Consider the following 19,659-nt stretch of genomic DNA (forward strand, 5'->3'; position numbering starts at 1 on the left):
GGGTGTCTAGAAAGGCGCTATATAAATCCAATCCATTATGATTATTATTAAAACCTTTTGGCCACAACTACATATGGTCTCATTGTCCAAACCATGCAAAAATGTGTTTTCACCCCAGCAGTGCCCTAGGTGGTGAGAACCAAGAAGGATAAGAATCTGGTGGTTTCTCTGTGACACCTGAACTCAACATTTGTCTTCAACAAGTCCTGGCTTGTCAATTTCAAAATTAACTTTATCATACAGCTAACTGCTAACTCATAAACTAAGATATACTGTATTTTGATCCATTGTTGACAAAAACATTTCTACGTGAATCTTTCAGTTTGATATAGAAGGTCAACAACATGCAACTGGCTCTAACCTCATTACTGAGAAAATATGTTTTACAAGTTGGCAAACTTATACAGTGGGGCAAAAAAGTATTTAGTCAGCCACTGATTTTGCAAGTTCTCCTACTTAGAAAGATGAGAGAGGTCTGTAATTTTCCTCAGAGGTACACTTTAACTATGAGAGACAAAATGAGAAAAAAAATCCAGGAAATCACATTGTAGGATTTTTAAAGAATGTATTTGTAAATTATGGTGGAAAATAAGTATTTGGTCACCCACAAATAAGCAAGATTTCTGGCTCTCACAGACCTGTAACTTCTTCTTTAAGAAGCTCTTCTGTCCTCCACTCATTACCTGTGTTAATGGCACCTGTTTGAACTCGTTATCTGTATAAAAGACACCTGTCCACAGCCTCTAACAGTCAGACTCCAAATTCAACTATGGCCAATTCCAAAGAGCTGTCGAAGGACACCAAGAAGAAAATTGTAGACCTGCACCAGGCTGGGAAGAGTGAATCTACAATAGGCAAGCAGGTTGGTGTGAATAAATCAACTGTGGGAGCAATTGTAAGAAAATGGAAGACATACAAGACCATTGATAATCTCCGTCGATCTGGGGCCCAATGCAAGATCTTATCCCATGGGGTCAAAATGATCATGAGAATGGTGAGCAAAAATCCCAGAACTACACGGAGGGACCTGATGAATGACCTGCAGAGAGCTGGGACCAAAGTAACAAAGTATCAGTAACACACTACGCTGAGAGGGACTCAAATCCTGCAGCACCAGGCATGTCCCCCTGCTTAAGCCAGTACATTTCCAGACCTGTCTGAAATTTGCCAGAGAGCATACGGATGATCCAGAAGAGGACTGGGAGAATATCATGTGGTCAGATGAAACCAAATAGAACTTTTTGGTAAAAACTCAACTCGTTGTATTTGGAGGAAGAAGAATGCTGAGCTGCATCCCAAGAACACCATACTTACTGTGAAGCATGGGGGTGGAAACCTCATGCTTTGGGGCTGTTTTTCTGCAAAGGGGACAGGACGACTGATCTGTGTTAAGGGAAGAATGAACGGGACCATGTATCGTGAGATTTTAAGCCAAAACCTCCTTCCGTCAGTGAGAGCATTGAAGATGGAACGTGGCTGGGTCTTCCAGCATGACAATGATCCCAAACACACCACTCGGGCAACAAAGGAGTGGCTCCGTAAAAAGCATTTCAAGGTCCTGGAATGGCCTAGCCAGTCTCCAGACCTCAACCCCATAGAAAATCTGTGGAGGGACTTGAAAGTCTGTGTTCCCCAGTGACAGCCCCAAAACATCACTGCTCTAGAGGAGATCTGCATGGAGGAATGGACCAAAATACCAGCTACAGTGTGTGCAAACCTGGTGAAGACTTACAGGAAACATCTGACCTCTGTCATTGCCAAACAAAGGTTATGTTACAAAGTATTGAGTTGAACTTTTGTTATTGACCAAATACTTATTTTCACACCTAATTTACAAATAAATTCTTTAAAAATCCTACAATGTGATTTCCTGGATTTTTTTTTTTTTTTTTTCATTTTGTCTCTCATAGTTGAAGTGTACCTCTGATGAAAATTACAGACCTCTCTCATCTTTCTAAGTAGGAGAACTTGCAAAATCAGTGGCTGACTAAATACTTTTTTGCCCCACTGTAATTGACTTGTCTTTTTTGTGTCCCCTGTCCTACAGTAAGAATCTGGAGTAAGTAGTCAGGCTGTTAGGTAACAGCAGGGAAACCCAATGTGGTTAGCCATCAACACTACAATACAACACTTCCCCCTGTCAAACCTCTCACACACATACACACACACACCTCTTTCTCTCCTTCTTTCTCTTCATTTCCTCGTCTCTATATATCTCTTTGTCACCCTGCAAGAGAACGATTGACCCACTAATATGCCTTGCCAACCAAACAACAACCCAGAGGCAGCTGAAACCAGATTATTCCAGTTCTCTGTGGTCACTCGCTGAGGGAGTAGAAAGACAGAGAGAGTGTGGCGGGTGGCTCAGCTTTATCAAACAACACACACACACAACCACACAGACAGGAGGTGTCCCCCGAGTTTGGGTTCCTGTCTCTCTTTCACAGCGAAATTAAGGACTCTACTGTGGGGCAAAACGGAGTCTACCTGTTGACAGCCATGGAGTTGTCAAGTGGAAGCAGAGGGGGCTGTGAGGGTTAATGGGGTAAGGGTAACAGAGAGGAAAGTGCTGAAGAAAGAAATTGAGAGGAGAGAGATGATGGGATGAAACGGAAAGAGAAACTACAAATACTCAAAATTTTAAAATCTAAATGATGGAGGGAACAAAAATAAGGTAGAAAGCAGGTTTAAACAGTGTAGATTTAGAGAAATTAAGTGAAGTTTGGACTGGGTGATCTTAATTTGTCATATGATCAAATTAAAAATTTCAAAAATGGAGATGTTGTATCTATAGGTAATTAAGGATTATTGTTTTTGGATCCGAGTGCTTCAGGCTCGTCTCTGGCCGTTGTATTTTGGCACTAGTTATTTTTTGAACAATGATGATTGAAATTAGACTTTACTCTTGCAATATGTGCGACTTTTTCCTTGTTCCTTGCAAATGTTTTCAGCTGAAGCTTTACTTTTTTTGACCATTTTATTTTATTTTATTTAGAGTCTAGACCAGCTGTAAATGTAAAGTGTCAATAGATAACTTTAGTTATGATTTGGCACTATACAAATAAAATTTCATTGATTTCAGTGATTTTCCATATATCATGGCATGTGTGACCTACTGCTTTTATTTTCACTGAAGTTTCTTTTTTTTTTTTTACTTGTTAAACAGTCAACCAGTAGTGGGTTGTGTAAGAACAATATGATACTGATCATTTGGAAGAGTAAATAGCCAATACCTGTAAATCATCCAATAGAATCACACTTATATATTATATTATATTATATTATATTATATTATATTATATTATATTATATTATATTATATTATTGAAAACCCTACTCCTAACCCAGAATGGATAAGTCTCACATTATTAAATAAGTGGGTGACTCTTGAACTGAACAATGTGTCAAGATAATAAATACCTAAATAAATATGAATCACTGAACATAAAACTCAAAACATTTAATCGATAAATGTGGGAATGAACATCAAACTAACAGTAAAAAGCATGTATATAAATGGAAGCAATTTTTATTTTCTGACCAATGTATTATTTTTCAATTCAAGAAAACTGACATTAAACATGGGTCAAAATTCAGCTGATACTGAGAGTTGAAAATATCTTTAAAGAACTGATTTCTCAATCTATATAATGACTTAATTCTTTACTACTAACTCCACTATAATCCATTTTAAATGACCCAAGCACAGAAAGTATTACATCATGGGATGCTTGTACCATTAACGTTGCTAGGCTTGTGAATGCATTTAAGTCTGATTGTAGTGATTCTTTGTTCAGTTAGTCCACTTTGACTTGCAGGAGTTTGTGTAATGTGTTTTCCGGCTTCCACTGAGTACATAAGGTCAAGACTTCACATCAGTTTGGACAGTGAAGATTTACAGTAACTCTGTGAGCTCCAATACAATGTGCAATGTGTGTGAATGTAGACACTCACCGTACACTAAATGTAGTTTTACAGAGATGCTTTACTGAAGTAATGACAGTGCTAGAGAGTAGAGTGCTACAGATCTTCTATGGCATTATGGGAAGTCTAAAATATTTGTGGATCATTACAACGCTGAAATAAGACACACTGAGGTAATTAAAAAAAAAAAACAACACTTAAAGTTGTTACTGATCTACATTGCAGTTAGGAGAATATGCACCATCAATGAGTAGATTTTTTTTCAGATTACTTTTAGTAACTGTCTAAATATTTTTGAAATATTCAATCAAAATAAGTTTTAGTCAAATAACAATAACAAAACCCAATACAGTACATAAGCCATCCACAAATCTAGTGAAACATAGGGTAAAGCCAGTATAGTCTAGTTCCAACTTGCCTACATTTTACAAAAGGTGACAAAAATTGTATACTGTAATTCTTCCACAGATCACTATTAAGTGTGAGAAATGACAAGTGAAATACAAGAGGAAATGAAGAGCAGGAGGGAAAATAAAAGCAAGAAGATGACAGGAAAGAATCTGAGAGTCCAAGGAGGTAAACAAGTGAGGTGAGAAAAAGATGAGAAGACACGGTGATGAAACCGGAGACGGGTGTGTGGGTGTATGTGCAGGGGGTGGATGTAGACAGCAGGGTAGTAGTACAACAGGGTCATGCCCTTGATTGTGTAACCACTGCCCTCCACACCATGAGGCCTGGGGCGAAATTGACTAGAACCACAGCGTTGTGATCACATTGAGAGAACAGATGGGTCTACACAGTTCTAGAGAACAAGTGAAGCATGTCAACACACTGACATAGCATGGGAAACCCAGTGTGGCACCATGACAGAGCTGTGATAAAACAATTACTCTGGCTAAAGAATTCCTTATATAGACCAAGCTGCTTTTACAACCCTATTCTGAGTTTATATATAGAACATGACTGTTTTAGAAACCAGTATGGTGGCCATTTAGCTCTACCGGATTTCTAAACCATTCTTAGAGGGTACTGCTGACACATGATGGCTGCTCTGAAGTGGATCCCTGTCTCATGTGTTGTTAGTTTGTTTCAGCTTAAACTGAGTGCAAAGTGAGGTCCCCAAACCCTGTTGTTATTATACTATTGACATTTGGTCCAGTTTGGTCTCATTTCATATCGCAGTTTTGAGGGCCCACTAAAGACCTTTGCATGCCAAGTCATGACATCATCATCTAGGTAGGCCGAATCTCTCTATTGTCTACTGACACTGATTGGTTTGTAGACAATTGTGTGGACAGTCAATACCATATTAAATATTTCAGCTCATTTTATGTGATTCTTGAAGTCTCCCATGTGTTATTTACTCATTTACATTTTCCCTCTTCCACTTCTTTGTCTTCTTTTGTCTAATGGCTTGTAATTGCTTGTACTCTTACCTTCCAGTTTTGTTTTCACAAACATTTTTGCTTCAGCTTTTTTCCCCTTGTGCTTCTGAAGTATGCTAAAGAATGACTAAAAGCATTTTAAAATGTTTAGTGACCTTTTTTTTTGGACAAATCTCATTTAAGCAAAGAACAAATTTGTGTCCCTGTGACAACTTTTGACCACAACTGCATATGGTCTAAATGTCCAATGTAAAAATATGTTTTCACAGTAGAAACAAACTGAACCATAGAACCATCTGTCTTCTTTGGACAAAAGTTCAGTTGCTTGGTCCATGGTCTGGGGGTGGTTTCGCGTCTGCAATTTCAGCTCTGATCAAACTGAAAAGTCGTAAAATATAGATGAAACAACTTGGGTATGAAAGCTCCCTTAGTTTCAGTGCCTAGAAAATAGCAATTTGTTCTAGAAAGATGGCAGGTTTTCAAAATAAGGAAAAAAGAATCACATTGAAATAAATATCAATTAGGCAGCCTAGTTTCGAAGTACACTATATTGCCAAAAGTATTTGCTCATCTGCCTTGACTCACATATGAATTTAAGTGGCATCCCACTTCTAGTCTATGGGGTTCAATATGACGTCGGTCCACTCTTTGCAGCTATAACAGCTTCAACTCTTCTGGGAAGGCTGTCCACAAGGTTTAGGAGTGTGTTCATGGGAATTTGGACCATTCTTCCAGAAGCGCATTTGTGAGGTCACACACTGATGTTGGACGAGAAGGCCTGGCTCTCAGTCTCAGTCCCAAAGGTGTTCTATGGGGTTGAGGTCAGGACTCTGCGCAGGCCAGTCAAGTTCATCCACACCAGACTCTGTCATCCATGTCTTTATGGACCTTGCTTTGTGCACTGGTGCACAGTCATGTTGGAAGAGGAAGGGGCCAGCTCTAAACTGTTCCCACAAAGTTAGGAGCATGGAATTGTCCAAAATGTCTTGGTATGCTGAAGCATTCACAGGTCCTTTCACTGGAACTAAGGGGCCAAGCCCAGCTCCTGAAAAACAACCCCACACCATAGTCCCCCCTCCACCAAACTTTACACTTGGCACAATGCGGTCTGACAAGTATCGTTCTCCTGGCAACCGCCAAATCCAGACCCGTCCATCAGATTGCCAGATGGAGAAGCGCGATTGGTCACTCCAGAGAAGGCGCCTCCACTGCTCTAGAGTCCAGTGGCTGCGTGCTTTACACCACTGCATCCGGCGCTTTGCATTGCACTTGGTGATGTATGGCTTGGATGCAGCTGCTCAGCCATGGAAACCCATTCCACGAAGCTCTCTGTGCACTGTTCTTGAACTAATCTGAAGGCCACATGAAGTTTGGAGGTCTGTAGCGATTGACTCTGCAGAAAGTTGGTGACCTCTTCACACTATGCACCTCAGCATCTGCTGACCCTGCTCTGTCAGTTTACGTGGTCTACCACTTCATGGCTGAGTTGCCATCGTTCCCAAACACTTCCACTTTCTTATAATACAGCTGACAGCTGACTGTGGAATATTTAGGAGCGAGGAAATTTCATGACTGGATTTGTTGCACAGGTGGCATCCTATCACAGTTCCACGCTGGAATTCACTGAGCTCCTGAGGGCGACCCATTCTTTCACAAATGTTTGTAAAAGCAGTCTGCATGCCTAAGTGCTTGATTTTATACACCTGTGGCCATGGAAGTGATTGGAACACCTGATTCTGATTATTTGGATGGGTGAGCAAATACTTTTGGCAATATAGTGTATGTCCAACCCACCCACAGAGGGAGCAACTACCTCCCTTTTCAGAAACAAAATCAGTAAGCATGTCTGATTGTTGATACATGACAGTGTGAAAAGGAATAAAAGATACCACATATTTTGATCAAATGTATAAAATCACAAAGTCTAGTCAAGCCTGGTCCTAGATTGCTAAATTGCTATACAAGAAATGTCTGACTAAATAGAGCTTCTTAAGTGGGATAGGCCCTTCCAACTCAATATTTTGTCACATCCTTCCTGTCGCTTGCTATTGGTGCCTTCCATAACAAGTATCATTTACCAAAGTAACCTGCCGTTATGCATGTTCCCAGCTGGCTAACATCTTAGTGGTTAGCTCTCCAGTTACATTAGATGCACACTGGTTAAAATCACAGAGATAGCAGACTCACCCTGTCCATTTGTGTAGTAGATCCACTTCTCTTTGACCTGGGCTGGGGGAGCAGCCGGTTTCTTCTGAATCGCCTTCTCCATGATGCTGCTGGGGTCTTGCATTGGGCCCTTTTTCAGTACCCGGGAGCTCCTCTTTACACTGCATACAACGATCACCACCAGCACCAACAGGAGTAGCAGCACGATCATCCAGGGGAGGTGCTCGTTGATGTCAAAGTGATTATGGGTGCTGGGCCTTGGGGACCCTCTTCGAGTGGGCCTGTAGTAGCTGGAGATTCCACTCCCACTCCCCTGTCCAGCTACTTTGCCCATTCCCATCCCAACCCTGACTGTCTCAGTACCCTCCAACCCCTCCATCACTCTCTTGTTGGAGCCTGGTATAGGGTCCAAATTTTGTTGCTTGTGCTGTTGCTCAAGGTCCATCAATTGCTTAGGAGCTGGGGATGGCGAAGTCCGTGGGTGATCATGATTCGATAAAGTGGACGTTGGGTCATGGCTCAGAAACACACCATCATATTGGTAGACTTTGTCCTCTAGGTTTCTCTTCAGCTGAATGGCTGCTGACTGTCTATACATACCTGTGTGTCAGAGACAGAGCAATAGCAATATGAGAGAGGAGAGGGAATGCAGGGTATGATAGTGCAGAGGTAAAAGAAGAGAAACAGCAGAGAGAGCAGGACAGGGAATTAAATTTCCTTACTCAAGGGATCTGCTTAACCCACACAATGAAAACAGAAGGCATCACAGGAGGGAATCCTAACACTTTAATCCATGCAAGCAATCTGGCACACCAGCCGAAGAAGGAACAAGGTCTCACTCCTGTTCTTATTCTTGCTGATGTCCTCCAGCCCTTGGTATAAGTGTGTTCAAGCGCATACTTTAAGTTACCATTTATTTGGACACCAAACCCAATATTAATAGTGAAGAATTAGCTTGTGAGTGTGGAAAATTCTGAATCCCAACCCTAATCCCCTAACACTTTCACAATTCACCACTTTCAAAGAAGTTTCAGAATTAGGGTTAGAATTGTGAGACCAAAATGCATTTATCAGACTTCATTTGAAATGAAATGTCTTTTATTTTCTGAGACTGTCCTGTGGCTAAAACTCAACCCTGCTGACCAGCCTCAGGAGGTTGCGACCCTGCTGATGGAGGGTTGTGACAGACCCAAGTCATCACTGCCGCATTGTTGCATTTTCCCAGTTGCCAAATACCTCAGTGTTGTGATGACTTTCATTTCATTGGTATTGCATTGCGGCGTTGGGTTGGAGAAGTAAGTGCATCTCTAGTGAGATCAACCACAAACATGATTCCTTCACGATCTAATCTGTAGCATTTAATTAATTCACTGTCATCCAGTGTTTGGAGAATATCCCTCCTGCCTCTTCCATCGGCCATTTTGTTCTTTGCTTAGGGAACTCCTAAGCCCCTTAAAAGTCCTCTTCCCTGCTCTTAACAGATCTTACTTCAGGAGCTCTCTTAAGGGCTAGGATTCTTTAGGAATAGCTTTTATCTTTACTAGGATCTACTCTTCATTTTTACGGAAAATTCTACGAAAACATCATGATTCTAGGAATTTTCTTAGAATTTGGCCACTAGGAGCAACTCTTTGCACTAAGAATCTTTAGGAATACGGGCCTTGTTGTGTAATAGTATAGGGTTAGTGTTAAGCTTAATGTGTTTCAATTGTATATTTACTCAACTGACTTGGAACAACAAGACACGTAATCTCCCTCTCCTCCAAAGTCCCAGCTGGTGTCTACCTTTTACTCTAAAATCAGATAAACTTGGTGCCTGCACACTGATGAAGCTTAGGCGAGGACAAATGCTAATTTGACTTTGGCTGCAAGAATAGTAATAATTAAAAAAAAAAAAAAAACTGAATAAAGAGGGGAATGTGAATGGGTTACCAATTAAAATCAAAACAAATCTCTGTAATTTGTTAAAATGGGGAAAAAAGCAATTATAAGATTATCAGAGTTTTGGACACAATTAACAGCAGAGATTTGAAACACTGGAGCGAACTGAAATAGTCAGTCCATTGGCAAGTCATTAGCCTCCAATTGATCATTACTAACACCTTGGAGTTGTTCAATAGTGGCTAATGGGATTGTTACATAATGGTATGGGATCATAAATGGGCTGTTGAATGGTTTAGGCTTGTCATCTGGATAGTTTTAATCCCTCTCATCCTCCAATCAGCAGACAGGTACAAAGGTGCATATCTAATCCACCAAATTAGAGCTGACATGACTAAAAGAAAAACACTCTTAACATGCTCATTCAGCTCTGTGGAGTGACACAGAAGACAGTATGATATGTTTTGTACAATGCCACCCCATCCAGACAAAGTCAATATCACAAAGTGGTAGGACGTTTTGTGGAAGAATTGTGTAGAATATTTAAGTACAGCAAAAAGTATTGAAAGGGAACTTAGGCTTTTTTTTTTTTTTTTTTTTTTTTCATAAAAAGAGAAATAAAATTGTCTATCATGTTTTTCTTTACAAAAGTTCTGTCTTTTTTTTTAATAAGTTATTTGACTTTGTCTTAAGATATTTAAGTTAAACCTAGGCAGTAACATTATAAAACAATGTTTTGTTAAAATCCCAGCTAAGAAATTAAACAGTTTTTCTTGTTTTAAGACTATGACCACTTGTAGTACTTGACAGTTTAGGAAAATTTAAAGAGTCAGTATTAAACATTGGTGTATGCTTGTGTGAAGTTTGTGTTGGGAGTCTGGGTTGTGGTGATAGTGGTTGTGTATTGATGTTGGCTGATTCCATCACTAAGATAACATTAAATAATGTTGGAAACTGTTGCACTGGTAAAGGAGCAGAAGAGTGGGACTGCAAGAATTTGCAACCAAGAAGAATGATTTTTTCATTAAAAAAACAACCCCAGACCTCTACATAGTAACTGGTGTACAGTCTGTTATCATGCATAAAAGCAACACAGACTGGAATAATGTAGGACATTAAGTTAGGTGACATCAGTAGTAAACAGCACAGAACACAGAACAGAGTCTTCAACACAGAATCTTCTCTACAGTACAAAAACACATGTGAATGAACCTTTAAATCTGTCTTAAATAAGGCTATGTTCACACTGCAGGTAAATGTGGCCCAAATCAGATTTTTTTGCTCAGATGTGACCTGTATACGATCTGTTAAAGACAGTTTGAACAGCACAAATCTGATTTTTTTCAAATCCAACCCAGGCCACTTTCATATGTGATTCTAAATCCGATATGTATCCTATATTTTGCAACTTCTCTTTGAACAGCCAGGTCACATTTATCCGACCTTTACATCATTGAAATGCCACAAACAGTACAATTCTGCGTCCCAGGATGAGAAGTGGCAGGAAAAACACAATTACTTCTGTGAAGATAGTGCATGCTTGCATGATCGCATATTACGTCAGGACCTCTTTTGCGCATGTGGGTCACTTCAGGGTCACATTCAATTCATACTCAAAACTGAGAGAAGTTGCGTGTAATGTGTAATATGAACAACCACACACACAAAAAAAAAATCAGATTTCACCAAAAATTCCGAATTGTGCATTAAGACCTGCTGTCTGAACCTAGCTTAACTGTTGATTTTGTTGCTTGTAATACGGACAACCTGGTTCAGTGTTGGTACTTATTCCCCATTAGATCCTGTTAGATCTATCATTAGACATTTGTCCTGGTTTTAAGAAATCTAGCCAAGTACAATTGCTTACCTTATTGGCAGATTTTTTGCTTAATATAACACAATTTGTTATTGTTATTTTCCCTGGTATCAGCCATTGAAAAGCCTAATACAAGTGGCTGGTAGGGTGTCATATCTGTGCAGTGGACTTGTAATCGAACAGCCCTGTTACACTGAAGACCTGCTGATGACAAGCTTCTTAGTTTTTTTTACATTATGTGGTGACTCTTATCTCCAGTATAGCTCCATATACTGTACTAGTAAACTAGAGAGTAAAACTAAAAATTAGTTAGTTTGCAGTTTCTCACATTCCTCCTCTCACTTTCCACACACGGCTGTTTTCTTTTTGTATTTCAATTGCCCTGTCACTGTCTTTTCACATAATGGTAATATCACTGTGTATTTTCCATCTATGACAACGAAACCTGGTCTTCAAAGATATATATGGCACACCTACAATAGTGTGACCCCATTTTGTGTTTTTTTTAAAGTCTATACTTTTATTTTATTACGTTCTTTTTATTAATGTTTACATTTTGCTGCAAAGTGGAATGCTTAACCTTGTCCGGTGATGGTGCTGTTTCGGGGCACTGGCAGTGTGGATGACAGGGGTTTACAGTAGGAGCTATGAGGTAGGAACTATTCTTCTAGCCCAGTTTCCTCTGGGGTACTATCGTGACACACCGTCCCCTGTCCTCAGACGCATTCTGGGAAGAAGAACAGCGAGTGAAGTTTCCTCAATGTTCCGTTTGTTCTATTTCATTCAGGTCAGTAAGAGCAGTGGGTGTAGTCTAGTTTATTCTAAAGGGTATACTCAGATTTTTAACCTCCCAGCGTCATACACCCCCGTCCTAGAGCAACAGCTACACCGCAGCACCTCCCAGAGCAGCAGCCACTCCAAAACAGCTCTACACAAGAACCACCGCGCTCATTAACTCATTAAGTATGCATCCACACATAATTGAGATCATGAAAGCCTGGTTATGTATTATCTAAATGTAAATGTATTGTAAGCAACACAAGATGTATAACAGTCATTAACAGCTGGACAAGACAAATAAGATTCAAATAAAGAAGTATGCTCCTCAGATGTAGACATCCTTTTCTCTGTAAGGATGCCAGTTGATTTTGTTGCACCGCAGATAGCACAACTTGGAGGTAAACAAAAACATCAGTAATTAACATTATAATATAAGTGGTCCTTTTTGTATCTATATTAGCATTAAAACCTGCTGAACAGGGCCAAAACCTATTAACCCATAAAGACCCGGTGCTACTTTTATGTCAGTTCTCAAATCACATTTTCTCTATATCTAACCTTTCCTAAGTGATTTATCACCATTAATTTATAATATTATCTTCTATATTTTGTATTTTATCAGTGCAAATCAGGTATTTTCCAATATTTAATTTACTGATCATGTAGATGTTCATAAAGCTCAGATTAAAGTTGATGGTTATTATATCAAAACAGAGAAAACTGAAGAAAAAGTAACTTTTTCAGTAAAATATATCATTAACTGAACATAAAACAAGTGTCTCCATCCAATGTCATGGTTTTACTAGTGAATCAGTGCTGTCAAAGATGATAGTATCTCCATAGTAACTACGGAGCCTCTGAACATCCAAATGGGTCATATCTGATGACCATGAAAAGATGAATAACTGTATTTTACACCAATTATTTACATGTATTTATAGGATTAATGTATCAACAGCTATTAAACAGTTTAGATCAGTAGATGGTTAGGTCGGTGATGGATATTTGGGTCTTTATAGGTTAATGAACTTTTTACAATATTCAGCCATGGCTATGAATAATAGACAAACGGAAGCGAAAATTCCACTCTTTCAATAGCTCGAATTATGTAACTATATCTAACCTATCAGTTAGTCATTTAACATGGTGTACATGGTGTCTTAATTAATGGCCCTTTAAGATGACAATGAATTCATTTTATTTTGATTACCAATTTTATGAATGAACTATACTAACATTTGAATACAGCATTAACTTTGTACATTTAAATTGTTTCTATCAGCTTTAAATGCTGTCTAGTATTTAGCTAACTTTCCATTTCTCTACTCTAAGGATGCCTGTTTTTAAATTCCCCCTTATGACTCTCTACAAGGCTGTTCAGGTCCAGTTCTCATTTACAATGCACACACACGCACACATACAGAGCAGCAGCAGCCGCACCTCCTTCATTTCAACCAAACCACCAGTTAGCTAGTTTTAGATATAATTCAATGTGCCTATCGCCTGCTGTAACAATAGCGGTTACTGTACGATGTAGCATCAGCAGGCCCCCCCTTCCCTACCATCAGGTAAAGCTGCTGTGTATGGCCCTATACTGGATTCTTCAGTAAAGAGAGCGCAGATACAGGAAGCAAATGTGTAAAACTGTTGGACCAATTCAAGTTGCTGACTCGTGCCCACCATACACATTCACTAATTCCTTATTAGTTCACGTCGGGTCCACGTCACACCTGACAGAGGCCCCTGTGATCCAAAAGTGTCCGCTTCGTAACAGAGTAGGCAAATTTATGAGCAAGGAAGTGAAAGTATGTCATAAAACCATGCTGATGCATATCTTTGCACAATTTTCAGAGGTTATACGGAAATTTGGGACCTATTCTAGTCGGTATACAGCGTATACCTGCGTATCACGTAGACTACATCACTGAGTAAGAGTGTTAACATTTGTAATAATTAGGGATGCACCAATACGACTTTTTTCCAGACCGAGTACGAGTACAAGTACTTACATTTGAGTACTTGCCAATACCGAGTACTGATACGAGTACTTAATAATCCCATTACAGTTCTTAGTTCCATTTGTGAATGTGCTTTATTGTTGTTGTCCTTAGTCTGGAACAAGGTGCTGCTACTAGGGCTGGGTAAAAAAAATCAATTTAATCGATCTTAGATCGATCTCATTTTAATTTTGCGTAATCGATTAATAGTGGATGAGATTGATTTTTCAGAGCAGGGCCGGGAGTACGCGGAACCGCAGGTGGCTCCGTCTTGCAAACCCCTGGGGAAGACTTGGTCTCGCTCGCGATGGCTCTGGCGTGGAAAAGACGCAGAAGAAGGGTGGGGAAAACCCCTCCCAGCTCAAACTCAAACCCACAGTGTGAAGGAACTAGCCGCCCGGCAAGTCATGGAAGCCAGTCTTTCTTGGAATAATAACTTGGATCCATACTATCACTTATTTTCATTCCCTTAGGCTGAGTATAGAGTTAGAGGAATAGTAAAGCAACAATGTCTGACCACAATGTTTCTGTCCCGTTCATTATTTAAGAGCACATTCAGCAATTTACTGCTGAAATGTCATATTTATTTCCTTTCTAATATCAATATTGATACCAGTATTGATGTGTTGCATGACTGCGGTACTCAAATAATCAGGTTACAACTCAAAATTGTACTTTGGTATCACTAAATTACTCTGAATCAATCAACTAATACTGAATCGAATCAATATTGAATCGAATCGAATCGTGATTAATCGATTGAGAACCTTATGAATCAAAATCGAATCGATCATGGAAATTGGCCATGATACCCAGTCCTAGCTGCTACTGACATTTAATGTGTTGGAATGAGCGTTTCTCAATTAATCCACCAGGGGGCGCCACTCTTAATTAGCCATACTGGATGAATACCACGAAGAAGAGTAAAGTTTTTGAGAAGAAGAAGAAGAAAGTCAGTAATAACAAACATGGAGACAACAGAGGTAACACTACTGTGATACTAATATTGCAGCATTTTCGCTGGTAAGGTTTAAAAGCTTAGCTTCAGGAGGTAGAGAAAAGATAAATGAGCGATATGTTTCATTTTCACTTCCGCTGGCGGCGGTCCGCACTGCTCCGTACCCCCGGCCGAGGGTAGTAGTCATAAATCTGTCAGTAGTTTTTCTCTAACTCACACAATCACTCTTTGAACAGATCCTCTACCTCCACAGTTACTGGTGGTATTCTCCGTCTGGGTGCGCATCCGCCAGCACCTGGAAAACTGATGGAATGTACGCAGAGGACGGACAGAACGCTCCATCCGTATCTGTCTGTGTCTTTAACATTACTTGCAGTCAGCGTTACTTCTATCACCGTCATTTATTTTGAAAAATCTCCACACTCTTTACACTCCCCACACATTATTTCACCACCGCGTACCTGCTGCACTTAACTGTGAATGTCACATGGCCGTAAGTGGTATTGATGCATTTGTATCGGATGTCTTTTACGAGTACAAATACGAGTACGAATTCGAGTACACAAACTGAGTATCAGAGCTGATGCCTGACACTGGTATCGGATCGGTGCATCCCTAGTAATAATCCACGCCCTTAGAGTGGGCTTTAATAGATGAGTTTCAATGTTTACTAACAGCAGTGATGCGCACGCAACTCGGAGGCAAAAACACCAGTACCAGCTACCAGCCAACTCACATACACCTCCAGGCTCTCCCCCGGAACTTGTGAACGAGCGAATATGTTAGCTCTAAAACTGTCCATTAACTGTTTCTGTCCAAAAGCCGATCCCATCTTCTCTTTCACGGCTGCATAATTTGACTTGACCGCATCGGAAAGGCTGTCCCATAGTAGAAAAGCAGACTTGCACAGACGGGTGTGCAGCAGAGGTTGCGCTAGACATTTTTATTGTCCGTCATTTTGACGGACAGGGTCATAACTTTCCGTCACAACATATTATTATCCGTCATTTCAAATTTTTATTTTTTAATGATAATGAGATATATTTAGTAGTATTTAATGTTCAAAAACATCTCAGTGATGCAGCAGCTGTAGTTGCTGCTGGCTGATAAACCAACAAGATATCTCGACTCGCATAATTATATACGCCTCTTTTAATTGGTGTGTTATCTGTAGACATTATAAGCTTTCCTTAAGTATGTCCATGAACTGAGGGTTAGGGTTCAGGTTCTGTGAACCACAGATCTGGGCACAAACTGACGTGCCATAACACATGAAAGGTAGAAAATGTGTACATATAACACACCAAATGCCATAAGAACTGGCGTATAACTTGCTTGTCCGTCATCCTTCACCACATCAGTCCCTCTTTTTTCTCCACGTTTATCAGTGCCATCACATTTACTGGGCTTTTAAAATAACTATGGAGACTCGGCTGTCTTCACATTTTGCACTAGCAAAGTAGCATCTAATTTAGGCTAAAGTCAGCTAAACAATTATTACCCTCAGTATTTTAATCTGTCAAAATGATGGATGGCCTTCAAAATTTTCCGTCATTTAAAAAAAAATCTGTCAATGGCAGAATATTTTCGGTTAAGGTGACCTCTGTATGGTAGATCTCCAGTACTTACCAGATCTGAAGTGTGCACTGCACAAACCAGCATTCTTAATTACCTCCTCAGACCAGTTCTCGCGTCTTAATGCCTGCAACCATAACTTTCGCCAATTTTTCTGGAAGGGATGTTTGCCAGCAGGAATTCTGTAGAAGAATAAATCCTTCTGTGTGTTCTTTCTATTCAATTTTCGATTCAACTTTATTTGTATAGCCCAATATCACAACAAGGTTATCTCAAAGGGTTATCTCAAAGGGCTTTACAGAGGCAGTTGGAGTAAACAACAGTCAAATAAACAGCAAATAAACAGTTGTCTGTTCTGACAATCCACGGCACAGCAAGACAACAGCATTATTCACACTTGCAGTCAGTGTTTTGCTATGAACTCAGTGTGCTTTCTGCCTCCAAGGTGCGCGAGCAGCATATGTCCTACGTCATCATGAAACTGATCTATAATGTGTTGTTTTCTGTTGTATTTTAAGATCGTTTGTATTGTATTTGACCATTTAATGTGAATGCATGGTGTGAAAGTCTGAAATTAGCACACAGCAGCTGTCATGACCAATTATGTGGATTGGAACGTGGGGTGAAAGGGCTCCTGTACACAGGATGTATGTCAGTTTTGTTGTGTATTTGCATTTTGTGAGTTTTAGAGTTGAGAGATATGCACTTTGTCTGAAGTTTATTGTTGAAGGCACACATTTTATGTGGGTTGTATTTTGACCAAAGTATTTTGTTTCTGATTAAGTTAATGTAGCACAAGCATTTCATTTCTACATTCCAGTAGCCTGTGATTGACACAGAAGGTTTAAGTAATTCATTTAATTCCAGTATTTAAAGAGTAAATTCATTTAAAGTCATAGTACACCTTAAAAATAGCACATTAATATTACACTTAAAATAGTGGTGTTCCAAAGAGTGTTATACTGTTAATATATGCTTTATTGTTAAAGGTAATTTTTGAATATATGTGAACAAAATGCAGAAAATGGTAAGGGTAAAAGTGTATTTGGTAAATAAAAAAGTTGTGATAAGATGCTGTTATGTTGTTAAAAGTTACTTGACAGCTGGTATGTGATTTTTGATTATTCTGTGATGAATAAATCCACAGATGTAGACACATTCTGGGAAGAAGAACAGTGAGTGAAGTTTCCTCATTGCTCCATTTGTTCTATTTCATTCAGATATGGTCCACATCAGGACCAAACAGTAATTTTTATTGAGGCTCTCAGCCCTCTGGGACCCGTAACATATAAATTGTCCAAAGTATGAAAAGGGAAAGCTCACATGCATTTCCACAGTCCATGCTCTTGGCCTAAGGTATATAACAGGCATCTTCTTGAAGTTTAAATCATGTTTTCAACAGATTCACAGTTTTTTGCCTGCACTATATGAACATACAAATGTACTTTTAACATCTTTAATTTTTATTAAAGATTAGAAAGTTTTATTGTCTGTTTGGAACAACATGAACTGCCTTATACAATTGTGCTCTTATGGTGTGTGTCCATTTCTGTTACATTTTTTTCCCAGGTATTCTCATCTCCATCTCTTTTTCAAACCTGGTTCATATACATTAAATGAAGTGAGTGAAGTGAGTGAAAGAACATTCACAGCGGATTCTCTGTTTGGCTTGTAACGTTGCTAGGATATGTGATATAACTCCATAGCCTCCTTGAGTTTAACAAATCACATTAGACTAGACATAGTCAATAGGGGTAGGTTTTTAATCACAGCTGTCATTGTTGTGGTAAGTGGTTAAAGGCATTTTTACAACCCCTTCCCCATCCCTCTGCTGACAGTAAAAAATACCAGGTATGAGTGTGTAACACCCCCTATACACCCACCCCCCAGTGTCCCTCTGGCTGAACAGACTGGTTCAGATTAACTAGCTGAGAGGCTATTGATCCCATGCCTACACAAACAGCTGTGACAGTATTATAGTCGGGGGGGGGGGTTTAGAGTACTGAATATGGAGGGCTGATTCTGAGAAATGACCGGTTGACTGAGTAGAACAAGCCTGACGTATGAACAGCAACAGAGGAAAGGTGACAGAAGGATTTTTAAAAAGCAAAAGGGCAGACATTTCACATCCATGATTTATTCTGATAAAGGAGAGAAGGTCTGGGAAAAGAGGAGGTTGATAAAGGATGACAGATATAGCCATAACTTCTCCTAAGCACAAACAGGAGCAGTTTGTTTCCATGCCTACAAATGTGCTTTCCTTTAGGAATCCCCATAGGGAAAAAGAAACATTCATTATTGATGTAATGATACCTCTTCTACTAAAACAGCAATGGTACATTAAGAGGCGTAAGTTGGATGCTGTATTATGTGGAAAGTGTTCAAACTAAATGGATATCAAACTAAGGCTTATAGTATCTCTCAAGGAAACTATGTACTTGATTAATGGCTGCATTGGGCAAAATAATAAAATTCCTTGAAGAAAGTTAAGGGACGAACTTTTTTAAAATCATTATTATTTGACTGTATAAATTCATTAATTCAACCAACAATGTTTTCTCAAATGAGTTAACTTACTAACATTTCACTTGTGAGCAAAAAAGGTAACGTTATGGAATACAGAGCAGTCAACAGGCATACGATATCACAAAAGCTTATTGTTTATTAACTAATTTGATTTTGGGCAAGAAATATCCATTTAGAAATTACTAATTGGAGATTAGTTTTTCATAGAGGTTTGCGTAATCTTAAATCCAGAATTTTTTGGAATGTTTTGAAAAAAAAAAAGTCTTTTTTTTTTTTCTCCCTCTTGTCAAGTGTTATATATTGTATGACTGAGGCCCAAATGCACACACATTTATTTTCCATTTATTTACACATTTATTTTAATTTGGCTACACAGTTTCATTGCTGTTTACATCAATAACCCTGAATTGACAGAGATTAGTATTTAATCGTCTGTTTAATTTTCTCACTTTAAACCTGGTTTGGCAAAGCACTGATCAGTACTTATCACAGAATAAATTCATCTTTGTTAGTGCAACTCACTCCTAAAATGTGGGCCAGGAGACAGGAAGCAATTAGCCAATGTTTGCTTCAAGACCAGAACTCTTACTTATAACTCTCAAGCTCATTAGGTTACACTACTATAACTAGTCTACTTCTAGTCTCAAACCA

General features: G+C 39.2%; 1 protein-coding gene across 2 annotated transcripts in view; it reads right to left on the bottom strand.

Annotated features, from left to right (window-relative positions):
- Window positions 1-19,659, bottom strand: part of LOC115415226 (tumor necrosis factor receptor superfamily member 21-like) — a 75,386-nt gene that overhangs the window by 40,234 nt on the left and 15,493 nt on the right. For both annotated transcript variants that reach the window (XR_003934779.1, XM_030128732.1), the window contains exon 3: window positions 7,497-8,075. Coding sequence is in view for 1 of the 2 variants with exons in the window: in XM_030128732.1 (XP_029984592.1) it covers window positions 7,497-8,075 (579 nt within the window). In the remaining variant the exon portion in view is untranslated. The remainder of the gene's footprint in view (window positions 1-7,496; window positions 8,076-19,659) is intronic.

Source organism: Sphaeramia orbicularis, chromosome 24 (assembly GCF_902148855.1).
Source record: "Sphaeramia orbicularis chromosome 24, fSphaOr1.1, whole genome shotgun sequence".
Classification (NCBI taxonomy): domain Eukaryota; kingdom Metazoa; phylum Chordata; class Actinopteri; order Kurtiformes; family Apogonidae; genus Sphaeramia; species Sphaeramia orbicularis.